Source organism: Eptesicus fuscus, chromosome 3 (genome assembly GCF_027574615.1).
Source record: "Eptesicus fuscus isolate TK198812 chromosome 3, DD_ASM_mEF_20220401, whole genome shotgun sequence".
Taxonomy (NCBI): Eukaryota; Metazoa; Chordata; class Mammalia; order Chiroptera; family Vespertilionidae; genus Eptesicus; species Eptesicus fuscus.
Genome location: NC_072475.1, coordinates 9,922,051 through 9,949,702, shown reverse-complemented (window position 1 = coordinate 9,949,702; position 27,652 = coordinate 9,922,051). Strand labels below are relative to the sequence as shown.

At 46.2% G+C, this 27,652-nt stretch overlaps 1 protein-coding gene across 3 annotated transcripts; it reads right to left on the bottom strand.

The window, feature by feature from the left end:
* Positions 1-513: 513 nt before the first annotated feature.
* Positions 514-27,652, bottom strand: PRMT2 (protein arginine methyltransferase 2). 3 transcript variants are annotated; one of them, XM_008145630.3, is made up of 11 exons: positions 27,565-27,652; positions 26,237-26,335; positions 19,907-20,011; positions 19,032-19,214; positions 12,614-12,775; positions 11,580-11,744; positions 8,003-8,178; positions 5,158-5,287; positions 3,458-3,594; positions 1,598-1,769; positions 514-635 (listed from the first exon to the last, which is right to left on the bottom strand). In XM_008145630.3, exons 2-11 carry the CDS (start codon positions 26,273-26,275, stop codon positions 603-605), a joined length of 1,302 nt encoding a protein of 433 aa, XP_008143852.2. In that variant the 5' UTR covers positions 26,276-26,335; positions 27,565-27,652; the 3' UTR covers positions 514-602. The 3 variants fall into 3 exon arrangements, with proteins under 3 accessions (XP_008143852.2, XP_028007507.2, XP_054569609.1); XM_028151706.2 differs by having other exon boundaries at positions 26,237-26,338; positions 27,565-27,625; XM_054713634.1 differs by lacking the exons at positions 514-635; positions 1,598-1,769; positions 3,458-3,594; positions 8,003-8,178 and having other exon boundaries at positions 5,189-5,287.

Below are 27,652 nucleotides of genomic sequence, written 5' to 3'. Positions count from 1 at the left end.
ATGCTTGTGCAAATCATGTACATGCACAGAAGTAGGATCTACACGAACATTCGTTTATTTAAAAATATTTATTGAGATGGACTATGTGCCAACACGATTTATTTGGAAGACGTCTCTACAAGGTACTACCTCATGCAGAGCCCAGCGCATGCACTGCCACCCCAGGTCCTGCACGGCTCTGTGCAACCTCACGTTCGGCATGGTGAGTGGATGAACCGAGGGCGGTAAGGACACCAGTAACACATGAAGCACGAACAGTCACTTCACAGGAGTACAAGGTTGGCGCGCGTCCTATGCGTGTGGAACTAGACCTAGCTTAGGAACACTGTGCCCCCAGCCTGCCCACAGGTGGGCACTGTGGACAGCACTGGTGGACACCTGGAAACACAGCTACTTCTAGAGGACAGACACGGGCCGTGACAGTGGCGAGGGCAGCCCAAGCGTGTTTGTCGTGGAGCCACAGAGAAGGGGGTGACCGCCTGCCAGGCAGAGTGAGCGTCCGCAGGTTTCACAAGAAGGAGTGTTCACACTGGGTGTGAGCTCCTCGCTCCTGTGCATTCCTCCAACAAGCTCACACTGCTTCCCAAGGAGAACTTCAACTGTCATCTCCAGATCGGAAAGACTTTTTCTCCAACCTGGAAAAGACAAAGAAAACAAATCAGTCAAATAGCAAATCGTTAAAGTTTGTTAACACACAGTATTTCCTAGTAATAATTTAATATTGGACAGGAGAATGGCATTCAGGTGCAGAGTATTCTTAAATGACAAACTTTTAACATAAAATTACCGTAAAGCAAAGCACAAAACAGGAATCAAAAATAATGAGAGCCCTAGTGGGTTTGGCTCAGTGGATAGAGCGTTGGCCTGCGGACTGAAGGGTCCCGAGTTCGATTCCAGTCAAGGGCACATGCCCGGGTCGCAGGCTCAATCCCCAGTAGGGGGCATGCAGGAGGCAGCCGATCAATGATTCTCTCTTATCATTGATGTTTCTCTCTCTCTCTCTCTCGCTCTCCCTTCCTCTCTGAAATCAATAAAAATGTATTTTTTAAAAATGAATGGGAAACCATGTGATGATTTTCTTTCCCCTCCTACATTAACCCCAGGTCTGAAGAAGAGAATCCATTTCTCAGTGGCCTCTGAAGCGTAAGGCCTACCAGCTGCACTGTTTCACCTGTGGGAACAACGGCTCTTCGGTCCTCAAACCTCCACCTGGTCAGACCATGCCCCTCACACCACACGGCTGCACACCCAGCGCCGGTGGGCACCAGGTGTGTGCCAGGCTGCACGATGGCTCAGCCCTCGGTCCCTTCTCTCCACCCATGGCTCCCGGACACAGAGGGGTGGCCCCAGCCGGTCTGGGTCTCCTCTCCCTGACTAGCTGTGTCACAGAGCAAACCACTTACCTTCCTGCACCTCCGTTTCCTGTTCTGGAAATAACAGCATCCACTGCCCATCATGAGAATTAGAAAAATGATGCAGACAAGGCATGGCCGTGGTGTCTGGCCAGGGCAGGGACAAGTATCCGCCACGGTGATCACCACAGACCCATCCCCCAGCCCAGCACCACAACATATGCCTTTACATTTCATTATCTTACTCTCTGCAACGTGGGGTCCTGTCTGGAAGTGACAGACCAGCTCAGAGCGACGGACATGTGCCTCCTCCACACTGGGTTTCTCTGCAGCACAATCGAGCCTGTGAGCACATCCCCTGCGTGGACGGGGACGGGCTCGTCCATCATAAACAGCACCTGCTTCCAGTGGGTGGTGCTGCAAGACACGGGGATGGCGTTACTGGAGTCCCCCTGGGCCAGACTCTCAGGGTTACTGCAGGGTAGACAGCCCAGGGAGGGCACGGCTGCTGGACGCTGCTCAGATCCCGGGAGAGGGGAGGGGAGGGGGCTCACCCTGGTGGCCCCGGGACACTGGGGTGCTCAGGGCGCATGGCCAGACACAGGATCCCCGTATGGTGCCTATTCCCCAGCCCCTCCAAGGGTCAACACGGCCTCCACAACCTGGCACAGCCGGTGTCCACCCCAAGTCACCCAGCTCTTTCTCTAAGCCACTGATGCCCGAGGTTCTAGTTCCTGCAGTTAAGAAGAAATACACACTGAGGAAACTGTGTCCAAAACACGCTATTTCTGTGATTGCATGCGTACAACACAACTGTGACATCTGGGGGAAACAGTAACACTCTGGGACCCTTTAAGTTCTGTAGGCTCATCCCCTGACATGTCCTCTCCCAGGCACCCAGTGTGGCCCCAGATCATGCCCAGCTGAGGAGACACTCAGGCCACCTCCCTCAGCCTCCATGGGGGTCTCTTTCCCTGGCCCTTCAGCGAGCATGAGTCCTCTAGCTGTGCCCTGCCCACCGCCACCCTGTCCCTGCCACCACCTGCGTGTAGACAACCGACCGCAGACCCTCAGGTGGAGACAAGCCCAGGCACACAGCGCTCAGCGCTGGTTCCTAAGGTGAGCACTCGATCTATGCAGGGGGCCCCTCCGGGAGGACTGGCTGCAGACCCAGCTCTGCAACCTCCACAGGATGCTCTGGGCAAGCAGCTCTCGGCCTCACTGGCCGGGGTCCTTCAGGCCTAAATAGCACAACCACCCCCTCCCTCGTGCCTTGCTCACTTCTAGCTGACCCCTGTGCCTGAGGGGGTGTCCAGGGCAGTTACTGAAAGCCCCCACGAAGGCAGCATTTCCTTTCCATGGGCTGCTGGGTCAGCACCTGAGCAGACGTCGGCTCCCGGTGTGGGCACAAGTGTGCAGCCACGAAACGCTGTCGCACAAAACGTGTGTCTCAAGAAGCATCTGCCTTCGGCAAAAAGTCTGAGTAAAAGCTCCTAGAATGCTGCTAACCATGAAAAGCTGTAGCAGCCTGGCTGCGGTGGCTCAGTGGTTGAGAACTGACCTATGAACCAGGAGGTCACGGTTCATTTCCCAGTCAGGGCGCATGCCCAAGTTGTGGGCTCGATCCCCAGTGTGGGGTGTGCAGGAGGCAGCCGATCACTGGTTCTCTCTCATCATTGATGTTTCTGTCTCTCTCTCTCCCTCTTCCTCCCTCTCTGAAATCAACAAAAATACACTTATAAAAGAAAAGCTGTAGCAGCGTTTAAAGACAAAGCCTGCTCAACCCCGAGCCCCGCTCTGTTCATCCAGGGGGCGCAGGAGCAGCCTGAGGAAGCCAAGTGCAGGGACGAGTGGGGGCGCAAGACCCCAACACCTCCACCCAGCCTGGGCCCCGGCGCCCACCCACTGCACACCTGACTCCCCATCACAGCTCCCCAGCCCAGGGGTCAGCTGGTCTAGAGAGATTGTAAGTCAGCGTTCGATACTACTAGATCTTTAAATTCATGACTCTGTCGTGCTTTTTGTCAGGCCAATAACTTGAAGGCAAACCCTTTTACGCTCCACGGAGAGGCACCCGTGCGCCCGCGAGAGGAGCAGACACTCACGGGTGGAAGGGTCCCGTGCTCAGCACCAGCTGCGGCTCCTCCTCCTCCAGGTTCTGAAAGCGGACACTGAACCAGGCCGTGAATCCATGCAGAGTGCCGGCTTTCTTGATATCGAAGCACAGCTCACCTTTCATTGTCTGTGTTCAGACAGAGAGAAAACGGACATGGGTCCATAGGCACGTGACACAGGCTACCTCGGCTCTGTCTGAGCGAGACTCGGCAACCTCTTCCTCCGCTTGGGCACATGTCACAGATCCCACCACACTGCCTGTACCCCCATCTCAGCAACTAGAAACAAACCTGTCACTTGCTAGTTTAACTGTACACATCAAAAAACCATACAGAATATCCTCCTAGGAAAGTAAACACTAAAACTTGCATTGTGAATTCAAATGAGCAGATAATCAGAGAAGGTTTCAAGCAATCTGGGCCTCATTTGCCTAATTTTCTGCCCCAAAATTCGTGAATACCTTCTCTTCTCAGTTCTTTGCATAGGAAGTTCAAGGCTGGGTCTCTACAATTGTAGCTGAAACTAACAAAACCTCAAAATTTCAGTTTGCATACTGTTTTGCCATCAAACTCCCAGTTGGAAGCTGTGGGGGGAGGTTGGTTGTGATCAAACATTATCTCCCCCAAAGGGATGGTCCTGAACCTACATACGCCCTTATGACAAGAGAGGGTAAGTAAAAGGAAGAACCAAATTTTGTCAAGAATAGCTAAAAACACTTAGAAAAAATTTTTGTTAACATTCCATCATGAGCCCAGCCAGTGTAGCTCAGTGGTTGAGTGTTGAACTATGAGCTACTAGGAGATCACAGTTCGATTCCTGGTCAGGGCACATGTCCGGGTTGCGGGCTCAATCACCAATGTGGAGCATGCAGGAGGCAGCCAATCAATGATTCTTTCTCATCATTGATGTTTCTATCTCTCTCTCCCTCTCCCTTCCTCTCTGAAATCAATTAAAAAAATATTTTTTAAAATTCCATCATGAAATTGGTTATAATTTATTTGAATCTGAAGATGCTGATAATATTAAACATAAACCTTTAAAAATAATGGAAGATGTTAAAGAGGTTAACTAGAAAGAAAATAATCCTACCTAATAAAATGGTAATATGTAAATTACCATCACTCCGCTACGCCCACGATTGGGCCAGCGGGAGACGCAGGGGGTGGGACTCGGGGTGGCCGGGGTAGCTGATTGGGCCAGCAGGACGCTGAGCTCGCGTCGCCAGCAGCGGCGTGAGCTCAGCGTCTGCGCCATGGCTGTGCTGCGGAACAGAAGGGGCCTCTGGGGCAGCGAGCTCACGTCCTGTCGCGGACCACCAAAAGCGGGGGAGCTGGGTGCCTGTCTGCTCTGGCACCAGGCCTTTCAGAAGCCTCCGGCTCTGCTGGAGTGCACCAGCGGACAGGCACCCAGCTCCCCCGCAATCGAAAGCAAAAGCGTATAGGGGACCCTACACATGCATGATTCAATCATGCACTGGGCCTCTAGTGTAAAAATATGAAAGAAAATCAGAATAGACCATACCAGTGGTCGGCAAACCGCGGCTTTGCCGCTCTGTTGACTAATGAGTTTGCCAACCACTGGACCATACGAAGAAAAAAAGACTACGGGAAAATCAATAGTAAAAAGCATATAAATCCGTTTCTTTGTATAACAAGTTTCACACGTGTGTGCACCGATTACACAGCCTCACCTCCAGTTCAGCGATCTGCACCGTTCTCATGTCCAGCTGTAATATAGTGCACGGCTCAGAGAGACAGTCTTCTGGTTTCAAAATGTGGTTATACTTGGGCTTCGAAAAAAACTCCTTAATTGCTAAAGATCTGGGAAAAAGGTCAGAGTAATTACTCAAAGCCATCACCAACAGCTCAGGCTCGGACACACGTGACAACAGGACATGCCTTTTCTCTTCTGTATGAGCAGGAACTCTACTCCACTGTCTGTAGCCCTGAGAGCCCAACTCTGCGTCCCTCCCCCCGACCCTCCCCACAGGCCAGGCAGCCTGAGTGCAGCAATGGGGCACTTCCCTTTTGCCCTCTTCACGAGGTCTGAACACACAGAAACCAACCTTCACCACACACCCAGGATACACAGGGCACAGTGTGTTTTCTTTATTTTTAGAATCTATCCTATATAATAAAAGGCTAATATGCAAATCGACTGAACGGCAGAACAACCGGTCGCTTTGACACGCACTGACCACCAGGGGGCAGATGTTCAACACAGGAGCTGCCCCTGGTGGTCAGTGTGCTCCCACAGAGGGAGCACTGCTCAGCCAAAAGCTGGGCTCATGGCTGGTGAGTGCAGCGAGCCTCTCCTGCCTCCGTGGCAGTGCTAAGGACCTCTCGGGGGATGTCCGACTGCCGGCTTAGGCCCACATCTCCCATGGGATCTTGGACTGTGAGAGGGCGCAGGCTGGGCTGAGGGATCCCGCCACCCCCAGTACACGAATGTCGTGCACTGGGCCTCTAGTTTTATTATAAAAGACCTTTCATGGGTCTTCTATTACACAGCAAATAAAAATATATTCCTATTCTAGGTTATTCCTTAATAAATGCAGTGAATCAGCAGGACTGAAGGCACCCTCTTGGGCCTGACTCTCTGGAGACACTGCTGGACCTCTTGCATGGCCCTTTGCATGTCCTCCTCTAACACTCCATTTCACAGGCTGAACCCTGTGTTTGCCAGTAAGTAATCAGTTATTTACCACAGAAAAGTTTCAAAAAAATAAGGACAGCAGTAACTTCTGAAATAGCAAATAAACCTGAAGCTCAACTGTGCAAGAGTGTCACATGTTAAACATTTTAATAAAGATTCCACTATATGTACATATTTTAATAATTTTCTCTGATGATAAAACAAGTATGCACTTATAAGGAATTAAGAATATATGGCATATTAACACAAAACTCTTAAATCCACACGGAATTAAGTTTTAACGTGTGGTGTGAGAAGGGACAATCACCTGTCCCAGGATAACTGGCTGCCTGCCCTCACGCCCCACCTCTTCCATAGTCTACAGCTCTGTGCAGCTTCCTGTCCTATTCTGCTCATCTGTCTTTTCTGGTCACAGGACCAAACTGCTTTAATGACCCTACCATAGACGTCAATACCTGGCAGCATAAGAACCTCCTCACTGCTCTTTTCATAACCTGCCCAGCCCTTCCTGCCCATTTTTTCCTAGATGAACTACAGAACAACTCTGTCAGACCCTCCCCTCCATTCCCTTTGGGGTCTGGGTTGAGGATGCAATGATTCAGTGTTAACTAGGAAAGATTTCATACGTATGCATTACTATTGTCAACCCGAGAAGAATATACCTGCTAAGAACTCCTTGTGGTTAACTGGGCTCAAACACAGAACCAAAGTCTAGCAGTCATTGCTTCCAAGGGTCCTGGGCCTCTCATGCACACTGCATCATTCAGGGACTAGCAGCAGCCTCCAGCACTGTGTTCCTCTCTTCCCTTATAAGAGAGCTCCTAGGACCGAAAGTCAACCCAAGGGCTGAAGACCTGCCCCACTCAATGAGAGCTGTGCAATTCTATTCTCATTTGTGTCTTTACTGGCCAATCAGAATTCATGGAGCTGACCGCTCAGAACAGTGCTATTTGGACCAACCAAACTGTACAAATTTGGATTCCTCATTTACATGAAAATAGACCATTCAAGGACAGGGGCAGAAATTTCTCTCTATATAAGCCAGCCTCCCCTCTGTCTCAGTGGATTGCTATGGCTGTGTTTCCCTGGTTGGCAAACTGAGCTGCAACAGGAGCTGTGTTCACAGACAAGCTGTTTCACTGAATCAAGTCTCTCCTGTATGGCATCCCAAGTTGGAGACTCCTGTGGCATTGAATTGGCAGCAGTGACCTTCAGTTGACACTTATTTTTCTTCAATTTTTTAATAAAAAAACAAAAGGCCTGGAGGCCCCTGTCTTGCTGTCCACTCCCCATCTGGATGTCCAGCAGGCATCCAGGCTCACCTGGTCCTTGCTACATGAATGGAAGTTTCTTGCAGCTACTGACAAATGGCCCTTCCCTAATTTCCAGGGCTTAATTACCATGGCACTCTCAGAAGCAGCCGCCAGCTTATGTTGCCATCCTTCCCCGAGGAGGCAGCATAGAAATTCGAAGGCCTTATCAGGAAATCAAACCTGAAGCTCAACTGTGCAAGAGTGTCACATGTTAAAAACCAGGAAATCAAATGTTCTGATCCTTGTTTAAAATTTATAGCTCTTAGTGGGAACATATATTTGTGTTTTAATGGCCCACATATTTATAAAGGCCTTGCCCGTAAACATTACATTATTTTTCCCATTATATTTGGGACCTTAGATTGCAAAAGACAGTGCAATTCCCATCACAGCTGTTATCAGTTTAAAGGCATTAAAGGCAACATGCAAAATTCTCAGGCACATGAGTAAATTTAGTTTCATGGCAAGTTCTATAACAGAGTACATTATTCTGCCCTAGAAATGCCTGCAGTCCATCCTGCGGGAGGCCCAAGTGTGCCTGTGGGTGCCTGAGCCCCGGACACTCACTTGAGAGCGCTGAGGTTGAACTCATAGGCGTTGTCCCAGAAGAGAACCTTGCTGCGGTAGTCTTTGTCAGCACTGCAGGGCACGAGGTGCAGTGCGGCAGTGGTCGGCCAGATGATCCCACCCTCCTTCAGCCATGCATCCCGGGCGTACAGGATGGACTCAATCATGAACTCAAACTGCATGGGAGGGAGAGACACATGGGAGACACGGTGACTGAGGCCAGTGTCTGCACAGACCTCCCTGCTGCATTCAGACAGTCTGGGATCTTTATAAGTTTAACCCTCAAGAGTATTACCAGCCAACACGTCTCGGAGGATTTCTTCTACCCACACATCAACGGTCACCTCCTATTACAGCTTGGGTTTAAGTCACATCATTTTGAGTTAGAATTCAGAACTGGGCGTGGCTAACTGTCAGACTAAACTTCACTCTCATCCCACCTTGGTCGGTCACTCAGTAGTTACCACGACATGCTCGCTCCATCTCACCTGGACCTGGAGCTCGGTCATTGCCACATGTGATTTTACAAACAAAACTGGAATCGTACTGCAATTATCTTTTTGTGCTTTTTTTAGAACCAACAAACTATCACTAACTTTTCTCTACATTTATCCAGAATCTTCCTAAAGCCTAATTTTTAATGGCCACGGAGTATTCTCTTATATAGACTTGCCACAGTTATTTGTACTTTTCCCAATTTTCTTCCATTTTAAATGGTGTTGTCATATACATTTTTGAGCATGAGTTTATGTAAAAATCTTAGAATAATACCATTTAAATATTTTCAATGCCTTGTTTTCCTTCAAAAAGCTATACCAATCTATACTGCCAGTAAGAGTCTGACAGTTTCCCCAAAATCCCAGTGACACTGGCTACCATCAGATATTAGGTGATTTCTCAGCCAATTTGATATCTCAAAAATATTTAAGTTACCTTTTTGATTACTAGTGACAGTAAACAACGTTCATATGTCTGGTCTTGTGCTTTTTTATGCCCCCTGGCCACCTTCCTGGAGTTATTTATCTTATGCTTTTCTTAATGCCTTATTGGAACTGCTTACAAGGATCCTTTGTCTTATAAGCTGCAATTCTTCAGTTTCACTTACCTTTTAATAATCTATAGGTTGGTTATTATAAAGGACACATCTTTGGTCAAACACTTTATTCTATAGTTTCTTTGTGGGCTTTGCTTTTAGAAGAACTTTCCCATCCTAACGTCAGATAAAATCTGGAACAATTGTTTTATGTTCACTTAAAAAATGCTTAACTCTGTAACCCATCTGGAATTTATTTTAACCTATGGTGTGAAGAAGGACCTAACCATTTTCTGCAAAATAATCAATTGTTTCAGCAGCATCTTCAGACAATTACATATCTTTGCCTCAGTGACTGAAACCCACCCCACCCCCCCTTATTATAAACTAAATGCATTTATATTTGGGTTTGATTCTGCATTTTCTTTGTCCCATGATCTCGCTGTCTCATCACTGTAATCACGACAGAGTAGGAAGATGGGCGGGAGAGGCTGGGGACCTGAAGTCTGAGGAGCTCTGAGAACAGGCCGGGAACCTGAAGAGCATGCCCGGAGGGCAAGAAGCACAGGAGAGGGGCAGCTGCACAGAACAGCGGGCTCTGCCTAAGGACATGGGGACATTACAAGTGGGTGAAACTGTGACAGCTCCCAAATTCACAACCTCTCTGTATCCAGTGTCACCAACTCTGGGCCGAGACACCACGGGGACCCTTCCTGACAGGATGTCCCCAGGCACCTGCACAAAGCAGCCAGGCCTCCCAGGACTCTCCACCTGCTCCAGGGTCCTTGTCCTGAGTTTGGTGCCACCCAGTTTGTACTCACTCCTGCGCTCAGTCAGGGTCCATGCCCTCTCCCCCCCCACCCCCAAATCCACACCGCCTCCCTGGAATCCACACTCCCTTCCCCCAACCCAATCAGAGGCCCCACCTGGAATCCACACTCCCTCCCTGAAACCCACACCTGCACCTGCACCTAGAATAGAGCTGCCAACCCCACAAGTCCCCTGCTGGGCCCCACCAGCCACCGCTTCCCTCTGCCCACACCCCCCACCAGCAAGTCCCAGGTCTCCTCTGTCTGAGAGACTACAAACCTATCAGTGGCTCCAGAGGACAGGGAGCCCACCAGGCCCTGCCTCCCCCCCCACCCCCACAATGGGCCCCTGCCAGCATTCCCCAGAACACCTCCCCTGTCTTCCCCTTCAGCTCCCTTCTCTGGCCCTTTCCCCTGCAACCTCCCACGGACCCTAACTGTCCTCTCCGACCCTGCCACCCCCAGCACCCCTCCCTCAACCCCCAGACCCTGAAGACCTCACCAGCACTGCAGTCCCAGGGAGGAATCCCATAGGTGACTGATCTCTACTCCCCCCTTAAAAGTCCTGACCGCAGCTGGGAGCCTAACACACGCACAATGCACCCCGACCCACCCCTGGATCACAGGGACACTGAATCCAGGCCACTGCCCCTGCCAGAGGCTGTTCCATCCCTCCTCTCCCCTCCCCTCTGCTCCTCTTCCCTCTCCCCCTCATCCTCCTCTCTCTCCCCCCTCCTCCTCATGTCTCCCACATTGCCCCACTTCCAGTGGCCGAGCTGGATGCTGGCAGTGAGACATCCCCAACTGCACTGGGCATGTGGGCGCATCTCCACCACAGGCTGGCTCCCCATGTCCCCATGGCCAGGAGGAACTCAATAAACACTAAGTGGTGTTTGGGGGGCAGAGGCCAATGTCCACTTTATGGGTTAACAGTGTGGTGAGTCCCTTGCCCCCCAGGTATAATCTTAGGAATCCAGAGATGTCATCAATAAGCCAAATTATATCATGGATGTTGAGTCTATTTACACTTTATCTTCAGACATCATTTCACAGGGCTAAAGGCCCAATGGCATTGGCTGGCATTTCCCCCAAACTCTGCAAGCTATAAGAACTAGTAGCAACACATTTAAACGGCTCTCTCGCTGGGAATATCAGCCACATTCCCCTCACGTTCACCCAGGTGTTATTTCTCTGGATTTTTACAGATGCTAAATTTCAGATTGGGGTGTTTCACTCTAATGTCTTAAATCCTGAGCCAGCAGAGGGCTGGGCAGAGGGTCCAAGGAGAGGGAGACACGCAGGCCCAGCTCCCACACCTCTCACTGGCCTCCAAGTTCAGGATCTGTGAGCACATAGCACTGTGCAGGGGAGGGGGCGTATAACCAGAAAACTGTCCACCTGTGAGACTCAGGGAGCACCAGGCCGGGTCTCACTGCCGCTAAACAGGGGGCTGCTGGGAAAAGAGACGACGGCTGCTTGCATCAAAAATCAGCCTCATACATTAAGCACTGGATATTCCCAGGTTCCCAAAGAGAACAGAGTTTATGTAAATCACTCATGAAAGAAAGAATACCAGATTCTTATAAAGGCATTTTTTAATCAGTTAAAAATAAGACACTAGGCCAATGTTCATATAAAAAAATCAATTACATCTGACCTTAGAGAAAACGTCAAAATTAATCACGATTTGTGAAGAAGATCCCAGAGACCAGCCCAGCCACTGCCCCGCCCTTACCAGCAGGCAGGTCCCCATCCACTCGGACACCAGCACGTCCACCTTCTCCGGCAGCACCACGTCCTCCACCTTCTGCTGGAACACGGTGATGATGTCGGCGAAGCCATTCTGCATGACCAGCTGCCCCGTGTGCTGGGCCATCTCGCTGGCCTCCACCGCGTACACCTGCATGTGGCAGAAGCACCATCAGTGCACGTGCTGGCACTGCTCAGCCTGTCACCGCCTCGGCTGAGTCAGAACCTGCATCGGAGCACATGGCAAACGGCAGGGACAGCAGGAAGGCATGTGCCGACGGCGGAAGGGCCAGTGTGCTGCCTGTTCAGAGGGAGCCCTGGGGGGGGAGCTGCATCTACTCTAACTCCACCTTCGGCCTAAAAGATCTGGGGCCGCAGGTGAACAGAAGCCTCTGCACCCACCCAGGGCCGCCTGCCCCAAGGCCCCCTGGCTAAGGCCAGAACCCGGCTCCTGTTCACGCAGCAGCAATCCCTAACTGACGCAGGAGGTTCTCGGCTCTCATCTGAGGACAGCCCGACTTTCAGGATACCAGTGGCTTCTGACATCATTTCAATCCAGGTTCTCAGCGGAGGGTCCTGAGCACCATGTCCTGGTTCCAACAGGATCTGAACTCAGGTGGTTCCTGCACGCAGCCTCACCTGTACACTAGGAATTACATCAGCCTGTGCAAGGGGCTGCAACTCTGCACAGCCCAGACGTGCTTTAAAGAAAGAGAGTGAGGTCTGTCCTGTCCCTGATGAGTAGTCACTGCTCAGGGTAGGGACGACATGTGGATGTGACCTATACATGTGGGATGCATGTGTTTCTATATCCAAGGGAAATAAATATTTCAAAAAGCTACACACCACATGCAGCTCACCGGGACATTTTCTATCTGTCCTATCACACTCTGTGCTGTTTGTGGCTCGTTAACCAATGTCATGACCTCTGGCTGGCTGCCTGCAAGGATACGCTGCCAACTTTGTCAACACGATGGCTGGTACACAAAGGACATGTCACCGAGACTTGTTCCTACTCACCGCTCTGGGCTGCGCATAATGTGCACAGAAGAGGCTGATGATCCCAGTCCCACAGCCGACATCCAGAATCACTTTGTCTTTGAGGGACGCCCTGTTCTGCAGGATCACGTGGTGGTATTTTGTTGTTCGTGGCTGGTCTGTCAACATCTCCAGGTGAAGTTTCTACAGGAAAAGCACAGTGAGTCATTGCCTATAATTATAAAAGGTTAATATGCTATGCAAATTGACCCTAACAGCAGAACGACCAGGAACAACCGGTCTCTATGATGTGCACTGACCACCAGGGGGCAGATGTTCAATGCAAGAGCTGCCCCCTGGTGGTCAGTGTGCTCCCACAGGGGGAGCTCTGCTCAGCCACAAGCCGGATTGACGGCTGTGAGCACAGTGGCGGTGGTGGGAGCCTCTCCCACCTCCTCAGCAGTGCTAAGGATGTCTGACTGACAGCTTAAGCCCACTCCCCAGGGGAAGTGGGCTTAAGCCGTCAGTTGGACATCCCCTGAGGGCTCCTGGGCTGCCAGAGGGATGTCTGACTGCCAGTTTAGGCCTAATACCCCCGGAAGCAGGCCTAAGCCAGCAGGTGGACATCCCCCAAGGGGTCCTGGACTGCAAGAGGGCGCAGGCCGGGCTGAGGGACCCCCGCTGAGTGCACAAATTTCCATGCACCGGGCCTCTTGTTGCTTATAATTAGAGCTGCACCGATCTGTGGTTTAAGGTGAAACATAGGGGCCTAAGTTAACCCTCTCAACCCCACATATAAACACATGAGCAGTCAAAAGACCAAAATATGCCAACAGATAAAGAGTAAACAGTGAAGGAATAAACTGGAAGTTTCTGGACGCTTTCAGCCTCAGTGAGGTGCCTGCAGCTTCTCCTTGCACAGCCCAGTGAGCCAGGTGAGCGAAGAAGCAGACGTGGACCACTAGCAGGCAGAGCAGGCGTCACCCTCCTGATCATGGTTCCCAAGATCAGGGCATGGACAAGCCATGAGGAGAGATCCTAGAGGAGAAACACGGGGCCCCACCCCAGAATCCTCTTCACACAGGGCCCAAAAGTCACTCTCACACATAAATCTGTCCCTCATTTGCTTGAAGAGAGTAGAAACTGTAGCTCTGGAGGGAGGTGACAACCCCACCCATCCTTGGAGGTTCTGCTCAAGGCTCTCAGGCATGTACAGAGGAAATAAAACATCTGAAACTCAAGGACACACCCCTTGGGAACTGGGCCAATGCCCAGGAAGGTAGAGAAAGACTCCTCCAGATGGTTCATGAAGCCAGGTGTCAGTCAGAGCCCTGACTGCTGGAGAGGCTGTACCCACAGCCCCATCCCCCGTGCCCCACTCCTCAGGTCTCAAGCTGCAGAAAACCCAGCCTACAAACAGCATCGCTTAGAGGGAGACACACAGCCAGGCCACCCAGACTGTTAGGACAAACGGGAGGTCTGAAGGGGCCTTCACAAGCTCACCTTGGCTCCTCACAAAAGCAAAGGGACGGACATAGGGAGACTGGTAGAGTGGAGTGAAGACCCAGCTATCCTGCATGCAGCTATCATCACCTCAAGAGAAAGTCAGAGCTAGGATGCAAGGGTGTGCTGATGCCAGCGGAAGGAAACTGGGGTAGCAGCATTAATACCAGAAAAAATACATCCAGAGCAAAGAATGTTCCCAGGGACAAAGAGGATCCATTCATAATACAGGAATCACTTCAGCAAAAGGATATAATTCTAAATACTTTTGTATCTAGTAACAGAGCTTCAAAATACACAAAGCATAAACCAATAGAATGTGACAAAGAATAGACAAATTCACAGTGATGGTCAGAGACTTCAACACCCTTCTCTCAGTAACTGATAGAAATGGACAGAAAATCAGTAAGGACATAGACTTGAACAACACTATCAAACAACTTAGCCAAACTGATATTTACAGAACACTTCACCCATCCGTCTACAACAATAATACATAAAAAAATACCTAGGAACAGGCTTAACAAGAAAGGTACACAACCTTGTATTATCAACACCTTAAAACTCAGAGAGACATAAAACAAGGCTTAAGAAATGGGGAGAGTCAGCATATAACAAAGTTGTCACTTCTCCTTAAATTAATGTACACTTTCATGCAATACCAATTAAAATGCCAAATAATTTGGCATGGGGAGGAGAGGACACAACAAATGATAATAAAATTTGTTTCTAAAAAATAAACAGCCAAAGCTAGCCATGACAATGCTAAAAAACAGAAGCTGCTCAAGGCCTAGTTCTCCCAAAGTTAAAAAGCTACAATAATGAAAAGCGTCTAGAACTACAGAAGAAATAAACAGATCAATGAAACAACAGATTCCAGAAAGATCCTAGAAATTTAACATGATAAATGTGCATTTCTACATCAGCAGAAAAGGAGGTTCAATAACTGATACAGGAACAGCTGGATATTTATGGGGAAATCAAGTCGAAATTTTTCCTTATTCTTTACAAATAAATTCCAGGTGACTTAACTATTTCATTGTAAAAAATGGAATCACAAAAGTTCTAAAAAATATATTTTTATATATTTACTAGAGGCCCGGTGCACAAAATTCATACACGGGTAGGGTCCCTAGGCCGGGGCCTTCCTTCCCCAGCTGCTGGCTGCCGGCCGGGGCCTTCCTTCATTCCGCACCACCCCCTGGTGGTCAGCGCACGTCATAGTGAGCAATCAAACTCCCAAGGGTACACTTTGCAAATCAACTGAATGGCAGGAAGACCGGTCGATATAATGCACACTGACCACCAGGGGGCAGACGCTCAATGCAGCAGCTGCCTCCAGCCTGCAGGCTCCAGGCCAACCAAGGTGTGTGCCAGTGGTCCCCCCATCCAATCGCCCCGCTGGTCGCCCCACAGAGGGAGGCGACCTGTGGTGGTGGCAGGGGGGCAGGGCCGGCGAGCGGGCGGCACCATGCTGGCCAAGGCAGGTGCCAGCGAGGGAACCCCCCCGCCCCCGATCGCCCCGCCGGTGGCCCCACACATCAGCCCTGATCGCAGGCCAGGCCTAGGGACCCTACCTGTGCACGAATTTTGTGTGCCAGGCCTCTAGTAAAATATAAAAGCTGATCATTCTCACTTTTAAAAATGAAAATCAAAAGCATAATACTGTATTTCACCTTTAAGATAGAAAATTGTTTCCCTGGAGGGGTCAATGCGGGGGGGGGGGGGGATATATGTAATACTTTCAACAAAAAAGGTTTTTAAAAATATTGCTTCCCTTTATTTGTCGTAGCAACATCTTTACCAATACAGCTCCTAGGATAATGGAAACTAAGGAGAAAATAAACAAATGGAACTTGATCAAAATAAAATGCTTCTGCACAGCAAAAGAAACCAACCACAAAACAACAAAAAAGCCCACTGCATGGGAGAACATATTTGCCAATGTTCTCTCTGATAAGGGTTTAATCTCCAAAATGTATAAGGAACTCATACAACTTAACAAAAGGAAGATAAACAATCCAATCAAAAAATGGGCAAAGGACCTAAATAGACACTTTTCAAAAGAGGACATACAGAAGGCCAAGAGACATGAAAACATGCTCAAAGTCACTAATCATCCGAGAGATGCAAATCAAAACAACAGTGAGGTACCATCTCACACCTGTCAGAATGGCTATCATCAACAAAACAGCAAATGACAAGTGCTGGAGAGGATGCGGAGGAAAAGGAACCCTCATGCACTGCTGGTGGGAATGCAGACTGGTGCAGCCACTGTGGAGAACAGTATGGCGTTTCCTCAAAAAACTGAAAATGGAACTTCCATTTAATCCAGTGATTCCACTTCTAGGAATATATCCCAAGAAATCAGAAACACCAGAAAGGACATATGCACCCTATGTTCATAGCAACACAATTTACAATAGCTAAGATTTGGAAACAGCCTAGGTGCCCATCAGCAGATGAGTAGGTTAGAAAACTGTGGTACATCTACACAATGGAATACTACGCTGCTATAGAAAAGAAGGAATTCTTACCATTTTCAACAGCATGGATGGAACTGGAGAACATTATGCTAAGTGAAATAAGCCAGTCAATGAAAGAAAAATACCACATGATCTCACTCATTTATGGATAATAAAGAACATTATAAACTGTTGAACAAAAAGATAGATACAGAGACAGTAAAGCATCAAACAGACTGTCAAATTATAGCAGGAAGGTTAGGGAGAGGTCGGGGAGATAAGAGATCAACCAAAGGACTTGTATGCATGCATATAAGCATAACCAATTGACGCAAAACACTGGGGGGTGAGGGCATGTATGGGAGTGGGGTGGGGGGGGACCCAATGGTAAGATATGTACACATATAATACCTTAATAAAAAATTGAAAAAGAAAGAAAAAAAAAAAAGAAAAGAAGGAATTCTTACCATTTGCAACAGCATGGATGGAACTGGAGAGCATTATGCTAAGTGAAATAAGCCAGTCAGAGAAAGATAAATATCACATGATTTCACTCATTTGTGGAATATAATGAACAATATAAACTGATGAACAAAAATAGAATCAGAGTCATAAAAGCATTGAACAGACTGTTCAACCTATGAGGGAAGGCGGGGAGTGAGGGGGTAAGAGATCAACCGAAGGACTTGTATACATGCATATGAGCATAACCAATGGACACAGACAGTGGGGGGGGGGGGGGTATGAGGACATGTGCTGGGGGGTAGGGGCAGTCAGGGAGAGGTCAATGGGGAGAAAAGGAGACTTATGTAATACTTTAAACAATAAAGAATTTAAATTTGAAATACTGCTTCCCTTAGATGCTTTGTGGTAGTGAACTAGGTATCCACACACCACTGGTGGGTGTACAATCAGTAAATCTTTTGGGAGGGCGAATTGGCAAAATCCACCAAAGTAAAAAACATACACACACCCTATGAATTTACCCAATGGAAATTCTAGCAAAGTTTAGCAGTACTTGTGTAGGAGGACATCCATCACAGCACTGCTTGTCATGATAAAAAGCCATTAACTAAGCACAGTCTACCAACATGGTCTTTTTATAAGCAACACAATACTCTGTAGCTGATATAAAGAACAAACCTTCAAAATAACATAGCTACGTGAAAAGAGCAAAGTGAAAACAGAGTGTGTGGAATATTCCTTTTCTATAAATTTAAAAAACTAAAACTGATGTAGCTTAGACCTGGTGGAAGCATGAACACTGCAGCTGAGAGGACTTGCAAGGTGCAGCGGTCTCTCTAGGGTGGGAGTGAGGACACAGACTCTGGATTTCATTACGTCTTTCTTAAGAGACAGAAAGCTCTAACCATGCAGTCACGCACGGGATCCCTTCTGAGAAATGCATCGTTTGGCAATTTTGTCGTGCACACATGACAGAGTGCACTGACACAAACCTAGATGGTACAGCCCACTGCACACCTTGGCCACATGGTACACCACCATGACATACGTGGCCCGTCGTTCACCAAAACATCATTATGTGCCACATCACCGTACATATATCAACAGTTCTTCATTGAATTTAGCACTTTTTATTGTGAAATATGACATACCTACAAAAAGTTTATCAAATCCAGTTTCAGAGCATCCAACACCAGAACACTGCTAGCACCCCAAACGTTCCCATCCCAGCCTTGCTGATCAGAGACCCCGATGACCCACAGCACCCTTCAGGTCCTCAGAGGAACCAGGTCCCTGATCTCCTTCAGAGTTCCGCCATTGTGTACACTCATCATAAACAATACCTTTTAACTTTATATAATTGAATCAAACATTAACTGTTCTTTGATATCTTGCTTCTTTCACTCCACATTAGGTTTGTAACATTCGATCTGCAAGTATCAGTTTTGATCTAGTTTTAAAATATAAATGGGGCTGTCTGGACCATAGGATTATGGGTCTTTATCCATATTGGGGGGAAAAACACAGAATAACACATTAGTTATATAGAGGTATTATTATTGTTGCTCTATGTCTTTTTTGTATTTTTTTACATAAAATTAATAACTTTTTTTAAAATACTGAGGAACGTTCATAATCTCATTGCTCAGATAATATCCCTAAACCAGGAGTCAACTAACACTACAGTCCATGGGCCAATCCAGGCCCACCACCTGCTTTTGTATGGCCTGCAAGCTAAGGATAGCTTTTACATTTTTAAACGATTTTTAAAAATCAAAAGAAGAATATGACACATAAAAACTATATGAAATTCTAATTTCAGAGTCATCAAGTTTTCTTGAAATACAGCCATGCTCGCTTCTTTGTGTTTGGGGGCTGCTTTCACACTACGACAGCAGAGCCGAGCAGCCTGGAACCAAAGGGTGTGGCCTAACAAGCCCTGCTCTAAACTGAGGTGAGTGGAAGCCCAGAAATTATTTTGAAAAGTTGGAACGTGGCCAGCTGAGCAGGCAATCTGAAAGCAATACCAGAGTTCCGTAGCTGCCGAAGTACTCCTCATCCTGCCACGTGTCCTCGGGGTCACACTCCTCCAGGTCCTTCCCAAGGTGGTTCGCTGGTATGTATCCACAGTAACCGGCACGCTCGCCCCACCACCAGTCAGCAGTAGTTTGTCTCAGGATGAGAATTTTCTCTCCTCTCAGAAAACTGAGCTGGAAACACACATGGAGAAGTGAAAATTCAAGAAAAACGTGTAGTTGTCATTTCAACTGTGACTTTGTAATAAATCCCCTATCACTGGGGCCCAAATCACAGCATTTCAAAAAGAAGTCACTAGGTAATTATACCAAGTGACAACTTATGAAAATGGCACCAGGATTTAGAGATTTTTGTGGCTTTATCCATCTACATGAAAGAAAAGCACAGCTTAATTGGTATTTTTTAAAAGAAAGATTAAACATTTTCAAATGGCTTAGGACAGAAATTCTCAACAGCCTCTCCGCTGTAACTCAGCTATGTGATAGCCGATTATGTGACTGGAGGCCCTGGCTAGGAAATTCCTATTACAAAGTAAAGAAAGCCCAATTCAAGCAGGGATTTTTATTTTATAACCTTATTTTTCAGTAACAAGGGTAGGTTCTGAATCAAGGTTGCCAGGCAGAAACTGAAGCAGGTACTTCCTCCCCCATTCCTCACACAGATATCTTTCACATCAGGCTTGGGATCACAATTCGTTAGGCTGGGAAGGAAGGATCGACCACTCACGGGCCTCACGTGGCTCTAAACATCTGAACACTTCTTTAACTTTAGCATGACTTTCTGAAAAATGTCACCTACTTCCGTCATTTCACCTAATTCCAAGCATGCTGGAATCCACAGAACATGGACCTGATGCACACGCTACCTGTGTCTCATCGGTGGCAGAATAGTCCGCGATGGCCACGAACTCCTCGGGGTGCACACCCTCTGGGAGGTGCTGTTCACAGTGTTCCACAGGTTCTTCTCCCCGCTGCTCAAAGCCAAAGAGAGAACAAGGAAATTATTATGGGCTTCTGGGTTATTAGGATAGTGGGAGTGGGGTCTCTGGGTTATTAGGATAGTTTTATGAAGATTCAGCTGACCCAAGTTTTTATCATACAAACAATTGGGTCATCCTCACTAGCAGAATTGAGGGGTCTCACCTGCACTCCACCTTTACCTCTTATCTCTAGTACAAAATGATTTGCAACCTCAACAGAACATCAAAGAAAGAAACGAGAAAGAGGCATTTTTAGTGTCTATGAAGTGACTGACCTCTGAGCATCTGGGAAGCCTCCTGAAAATGATGCCCAGCCCCAGGAGAAGGAAGTCCCGCCTCTGCCTGTCGCACTGTGGGGACCTCATGCGGCTTGAACACAGAGCTGGACGGGCCTCATGGGCCTCGCTGAAGGCCTAGGGAAGGAGCTGGCGACCTGGCACCAGGTGTGTGGCCTCACTGGACAGCACTGCCACTGACACATGCTGCTCAGGACCCAGAGGAAGGTCTTACACCTCAGGGACCTGCATGCTGCCCAGCTCCACTTCACAGCACAAGGGGCTGGCCTGGAAGACATCGCCAAAGGTGGCAGAACCTCCAACCGCTGTTCCAGCTCACTGCAGCACTCCGTCCCAATATGTACATTTTTAACATATTTTCCTACACATAATGTAACTCCCGTGAATTTCTTGTGACTCTTGTGAAAGCACAAGAGTTCACAGTGGAAGATTCAAACCATCTGTAATCTCCATCACTGGTTAGAGATAGAAACAGTTAACACATTTATATCTTTTCAGGCTTTTTATCTAAAGTGTACCTTTAACACATGCATACAGGGTGTTTATTGGGATAATGCAATTCTGTCTTGTGACATGTTTCCCACTTATTAAATTCTGAATGTTTTCCTTCATTATTAAATACACTTCTAAACACATTTTAATATCAGACAGTATTCCACTCTATGAATTATTAAAACTTATTTATACAATCTTCTAGTTTTGAACATTTAGACTTTTTTCACTTTTTTACTATAAATTAGGTGAAGATAAACTTTCTTAAACAGAAATCATTTTGTCTCGCCTTGATAATTTTCTTTAATGTTTTTATTGATTTGAGAGAGAGAGGCAGGGAGAGTGAGAGAAACATCAATGAGAGAAACATGGATCAGCTGCCTCCAGCATGATCCCTATTGGAGATCAAGCCCTTAACCTGGGCATATGCCCTGACTGGGAATCGAACCTGAGACCTCTTGGTGCATGGGACAACGCTCAACCAAACAGCCACACCAACCAGGCTCCCTGATAATTTTCTTAGGACAAATTCCTTATTGTGAAACTATAGGACCCCTAGCAGCTGCTGGCTGCTGGCCAGGGCCTCCCTCTCTTCCCCCTGCAGCCTGTCAGCGCCAAGGCCTTCCTCCATTCCCCAGGCCGGTCCGCCCCTAGTTGAACTCCTGGAAGAACTCAGGTCAAGGGGACAATTTGCATACTATGCTTTTATTATATAGGATTGAGGGATCAAGATGATACATACTTTCATGACTTTTGATGTCACTACCAAATGCCCCCCAGAAAGGAGGTTGTTTCAACTCCTACACCGGTAAGATGTAACATGTGAAAGTAAGCCACAGATTTTCCTACACACTTATCAATAATGGATATTCATCACTTTAATCTCTGCCAATTTGAGAGGGAGAAACTACCTTTGTTACTTCCTTGGATTATCAGTGAGGTCAAACATGTTTTGCAAATACTTATCAGTAACCGTTTTTATTTTGCTAATTGCCTATTTATATCCTTGGCACGTTTTCTTATTGTGGTAACATTAGTTGTAACAGTGTCATTTTCCTCTTAGCCTGTCCTCCATCCCCTGTTCCTGCTCCCCTCCATCATCTCCCTCTCATCACCCCCCTAATCCTTAATCACCTGGTGTAAATACTCCCGTACTTTCTCCATGCTGTGTGACACACACACATGGTTTATTTTTTCTTTTGATACAGTTTTTTGGAAAGGACTCTTCTTTTTTTATTTTGTTTTTTTACTCACACAAGACCTTGTGAAAAAACTGCTCAACAGTTAGTACTCTAACGTACAGTTTTCAATGGCTATATAATATTGCACAGCAGAAATTCTGCCTGATTCTTCCGTCATCCTCGACTGATGGGACTTTCTCCTGGTGTCCAATTTTCTACCACCATAAGCAACACTGCCACAAACATCTGTGCACATTTATTCTTACATGATGACATTCTATCTTTATGGGACAGACTGCCAGAGCTGAAAAATAAGCATAGTTTTCATTCAAATATTTTTCAGATTCTTTCCAAAGTTTGTAGGTCTTCACATGTCACCAGCAGCAACAGGTATTATCACTGTCTTTATTCTCAGATTGATAAGTGTAAAGACCCCAGAAAAGGTAACTATGTGGGAAAACAGACTATTTCTTATACTTTCTTCAAAAGACTTTTGATAGTATAAAGAAACAATATAATTTATTGTGGGGTTTATAACATATATAGAAGTAAAATTGTTACAATAGCACAAAAAAATGGGACTGGTAAATGGAACCAGTTTGGTGGATTCTTACATTGTGAAGTGGTCCCAAAAAAGACTGGTCTAGGTTAAAGATTCATAGTGCAATTTCTTGAGTAATCACTAAAATAGTATTTAAAAGATACAGCTTAAAAGCTAATGGAAGAGATAACAAAGAATTACAGAAAAATGTTATTAATCTAAAAGAAGGCAAGAATGGAGGAAGGTACAAAGAAGAAATGCAACATAAAAAATAAAAAAAAAAACACAGCAAGATGGTAGACTTAATCATACCAGGCATTATGTTAAGTTTTAATGGACTCAATACTCCAAGTAAAGGGCAGAAACTATCTGACAGAAAAGAAAGACACCACTATAAGAGAAGCACTTTAAATACAAGGAATTAAGATAGGTTGAAAATACAAGTATATATTCGTTTGTGTGTCATGGAAACACTAACCATAAGAAAGCTGGTAGAGCAATATTAACATAAGACAAAATAGATACAAGGCAGAAAGTATTAAAAGGTAAAAAGAGACAGATTACATAAAAATAAAAGGACCAATTAATCTAGAAAACAAAAACCAATCCAAATGAATGCACCAAATAATAGATTCAAAATATATAAAGCAAAAAGTGATAGATCCAAAAGTAAATAAAAAGACAAATCTACAATCATAGCAAAGATTTCTAAAGCTCATCTCTCTCAGCAACTGATAGAACAAGTGAACAAAGAAAATCAGAAAGGACATAGAGATTTGAATAATATTGATAACCCATTTGTCCTTAATGACATTTGTAGAACACTACACCCAACAACTGCAGAATATGTATTCTTTGCAAGTGCACATGGAACATTAGCCAAAAAGCCCGTATGACTAGGCCATAAAGCAGGCCTGAATAAATTTCAAAACAATGGAAATTTACAAAGTATGTTATATTTTCTGACAAAATATAATCAAACCAAAATTAAATAACAAAAAGATAAGTATCAATAAAGTAATTTAAAAAAAAAAAGATAAGTAAAACTTCATAAATGTTTGGAAATAAAACAGTATGTTTCTAAAGGGCTCAGAAATTTTCTAATTTCCAGTGTGATATATTAGAAAGTATTTTAACGGAACAATAATGGAAATACAACATATTTAAATGAGTGAAGGGCAGCTAAAGCAGAGATTAAAAGAAAAGTTATAGCTTTAGCCGAAACCGGTTTGGCTCAGTGGATAGAGCATCGGCCTGTGGACTGAAGGGTCCCAGGTTCGATTCCGGTCAAGGGCATGTACCTTGGTTGAGGGCACATCCCCAGTAGGGGGTGTGCAAGAGGCAGCTGATCGATGTTTCTCTCTCATAGATGTTTCTAACTCTCTATCCCTCTCTCTTCCTCTCTGTAAAAAAATCAATAAAATATATTTTTTTTAAAAAGAAAGAAAAGTTATAGCTTTAAAACATACATTAGAGAAGAAAGGTTTAAAATCAGTGATCCTAGTTTCCATCTCAAGATGTTATAAAAAGAGAAAATTAAACTCAAGTAGAATAGACTAAAGGAAATAAAAAGCTGAAGTCAACGAACAGATGAACAAAGAGAAAGTCAACAAACACAAACTGGTTCTTTGAAACGATAAAATTTATAAAACCCTAACAAAATTGATCAAGGAAAAAAAAGAGATTAAACACAAATTGTGTATATTAGGCATCTGTTCTGTAATGGAGGGTGCTATTATATTACTCGGATGAACACAAATATTACTGAAATAAATTTCAATGTTAACCTAAATGACAATAATATTTCAGTAAGTCAAATCATGACTCACAAGTAATCAGAAAACTAAAATAACAAGATACCATTTCTAACCCATCAGACTGACCAAAATTTAGAAGTCATGCTCTCACGTGTTAGCAAGCACTGTGGACTACTGGCAGACCCGTGAACTGGTAAAGCCACTTGGGAGAACACTGAACATTACCTAGTAAAACTGAAAACATGCAATCCCTTCCATCCTGCAATGCCATTATTAGAGCGCATGTGCACAAGGAGACAGGTAGAAGGATGTTCACTGCAGCCCCTTTTGAAATAGAAAAGAACTGGAAAAACAAGTGTCCAACAAAAGGGAAATAAATAAAATATGATGCATACCTAATATACACAGACCTATATACATATCTATGAATGTGATACATTCTCATAAGGAACACACTACAGGAGCACCCTAAAGGATTGAACTAGCTCTATACACACATTAAGAACAAATCCCCCAAAGTAACATTAGTGGAAAAAGCAAGCTGCAAGGTGACACACAGAATATGTCACCATTTAGGTAAATTCTAAAGATGCTAAAACAGGTTATAAAAAGTATAAAACTGGTGCAGAAGCACAATATTCCATTCATAATTCTTAGTAGTGTTTGCCTCTGAAGACAAAGAAAGATTGGGCCTGGGGTTGGGAAACAAACTCTATCTGTGGTTTTGTTTTATGTGCTGTATGTGTGTGTGACGCTAAAGCAAACATGACAAAATGTTAACCAATTTTCACTTCTGAGAAATGTGTACTTGATGTTTGCAATATTATTCTATAAATGTTCAAATATTTCTCAAAAGAAAAATGAGACAACCATGGAATTAAAACATTTTATGACTGCCTGCCAGTGTGGCTCGGTAGTTGAGTGTGGATCCATGAACCAGGAGGTCACGGTTCGATTCCCTGCCAGGGCACATGCCAGGGTTGCAGGCTCGATCCCCAGTAGGGGATGTGCAGGAGGCACCTAATCAGTGATTCTCTCTTATCATTGATGTTTCTATCTCTCTCTCCCTCTCCCTTCCTCTCTCTGGAATCAATAAAAAATTTTTTTAATATTTTATGATTAATTTTAAGAAATTGATTAATCAAATGACCCAACTATAAATAAAATTCCAATATATAAAAACCCAAGCCCTGGCCGGGCAGCTCAGTTGGTTAGACTGTCGTCCTGATACACCAAGGTTGTAGGTTCCATCCCCAGTAAAGGCACATACAAGAAGCAACCATGAGTGCATAAATAGGTGGAACAACAAACCAATGTTTCTCTCTCTCTCTCTTCCTCTCTATCTCTCTCTTTCTGTCTCTCCTCCCCCCTTCTCTCTCTCTCTCTCAAAATCAATAAAAATCTCTTTTTTTAACCCTAATGAAATTACAACAATCATTAGAATTCAAGGGGGGAAATGTTAAACTTGACATCACAAACCTGAAATTGTTTAATTTCTTTATAAACATTATTTATTAGAGAATTCATTTGGTTTTTAATTTTTCCTAATCAATATTCCTTGAGATTTAAGGTGACTTTTTTACTGCTAACTTGAATGGTACTATGTGTGTCCCAGGCAAAAAGCAGTATGAGTTACACAAATCTTTTCTAATGTATCTGACCTGTTTTAACATATCACGCCTGAGAGTTTATTAACAACTAAGAAAATGTGCTTGCTTCACCAGCACAGGTACCAAAAATGGAACCCTAGGTTCTTGGGAAATGTTTACAGTGCCCAATTCAGAATGTCAACTGTAACGCTTACAGACATTGCATTTCCTGCATTTAAGCACACCATAGTTGGTGGCCACCTTCCTAAATCCAAGGAAAGTGCTATTGCTCCGGGCTGAGCCCTCTGTAACGTTCCCAGTGTTTAAGTACAGGTTCTTACAGACCAGAACTGAAATTACCTGAGATTCACTTCCGGGGCAGTCACCTGATGTTGCCATAGTTCTTTTAGGATCTGCCGCATAGCTGCCACTTTTAATGTTTCATTTTCCTCTCCATTTCTACTTTAAAATAGAGGGAATGAGAAAATGATTTGTTACATTGCATAATCATTACGTTCGCCTCCCTTCTAAGGTCCACGACAAGGTCCTCTACCACGTGGAAATAAAACGTGTATGTTTAAAGAATGAAACAGAAATAAAATTTATAAATGCAGTTCTTTACAAAAACAACTGAAAATGTATGAACTTCAAAGAAGTGTGTGTTTTCTTCACCAGTCTGCAAGGTGTTAATCTTACTCATTGGCCAAACGCAGCCTGTTAGTTTCTGTCCCATCACTGGGTTGATTTAACACACAGCGCTGTAAAATCTTTCCTTGGAATCCTGTTAGCTTTCATTCCAATTAAACTTCCCTACCTGAGGCTTCAAAGTATTTCCACTAACAGGAACCAAGGTCTGCATCTTCCAAAGGCTTTTCCTTCTCATTCTCAATTCTTATGTTTCCAGCGACAGTGCAGTCTATATTAGACACTGAGGGTTTTTTTTTTTCAATTCTGTTTAAAATGCGTGTTTCACTTATCAATCAAGACCTAATAATTATTTTGTGACATTTGTAATTACAAATACTAATATGCATACGTTACATTTTCATTGGAGAACACTGCCCTGGGACCAGGGTGGGTCAGGGCTGGGCAGGGCCGAGTTGAAGGGGCGGGGCTGGGTGAGGCGGGGGCGGGGACAGGGGCGGGCCGGGCGGCGGGCGGGCGGGAAGACTGCCCTGAGGACCAAGGCCGGGGTGGGGCCGGGGAAGGCCAGTCCTGCAAAGGGACGCAGGCTCCGCGCACGGTGGGATGAGTGGCCCAGGATCGTGAGGGGCAGGTGGCCAACGAGGGGAGGCGTGAAAGGTGGGGGGAGCGGAGAGAGGGGGCGGGGCATAGACGCCGCCGATGGAGGAGTAAGCAGGCAAGAAAGGATGACGTCGGCTCACAGCGGGGGGTGGGGGAGGCTGAAAAGGGGGCGCGGACCGAAGGGAAGTGGGCGTGCCACGGCGAGAGGCGTGGCTCGAGAAAAGGGCGTGGCGGAGGGGGCGGGGCCCGGGGAGGGGCGGGGTGCCGAGCTGGCACTCGGCCAACACAGCGCGAAGCACTGAGGTGGGGAAGGAGCCGGGTGGTCTCGGGATGGGGCGGAGGCCCCAGTGCGCTGGCCACGCACACGCCAAGCGAAGACCTCTCACTTGGCATGTCCTGCCCCCGCGCGGTCCAGCGCCCCGAGCTGCCCACGGAAAACCTACCTCAGCCGCGTTTCTCCGCTGAGTTTCAGCGTCCACACCGCTAGCGCGGAGGGGCGGACGGCACCTAGCGGGAGCGGGAGCCGGAGCC

Bases quoted from the DNA above. Each gene is read 5' to 3' on its own strand.
- PRMT2 (XM_008145630.3), bottom strand. From the start codon at position 26,275: ATGGCAACATCAGGTGACTGCCCCGGAAGTGAATCTCAG. The intron at 12,776-19,031 runs GTATTGCTTTCA...CTTTTCCTGTAG, and splicing joins TCGGCAGCTACGGAACTCTG to AAACTTCACCTGGAGATGTT. The intron at 636-1,597 runs GTAAGATAATGA...TGTCTTTTCCAG, and splicing joins AGGACCCCACGTTGCAGAGA to GTTGGAGAAAAAGTCTTTCC.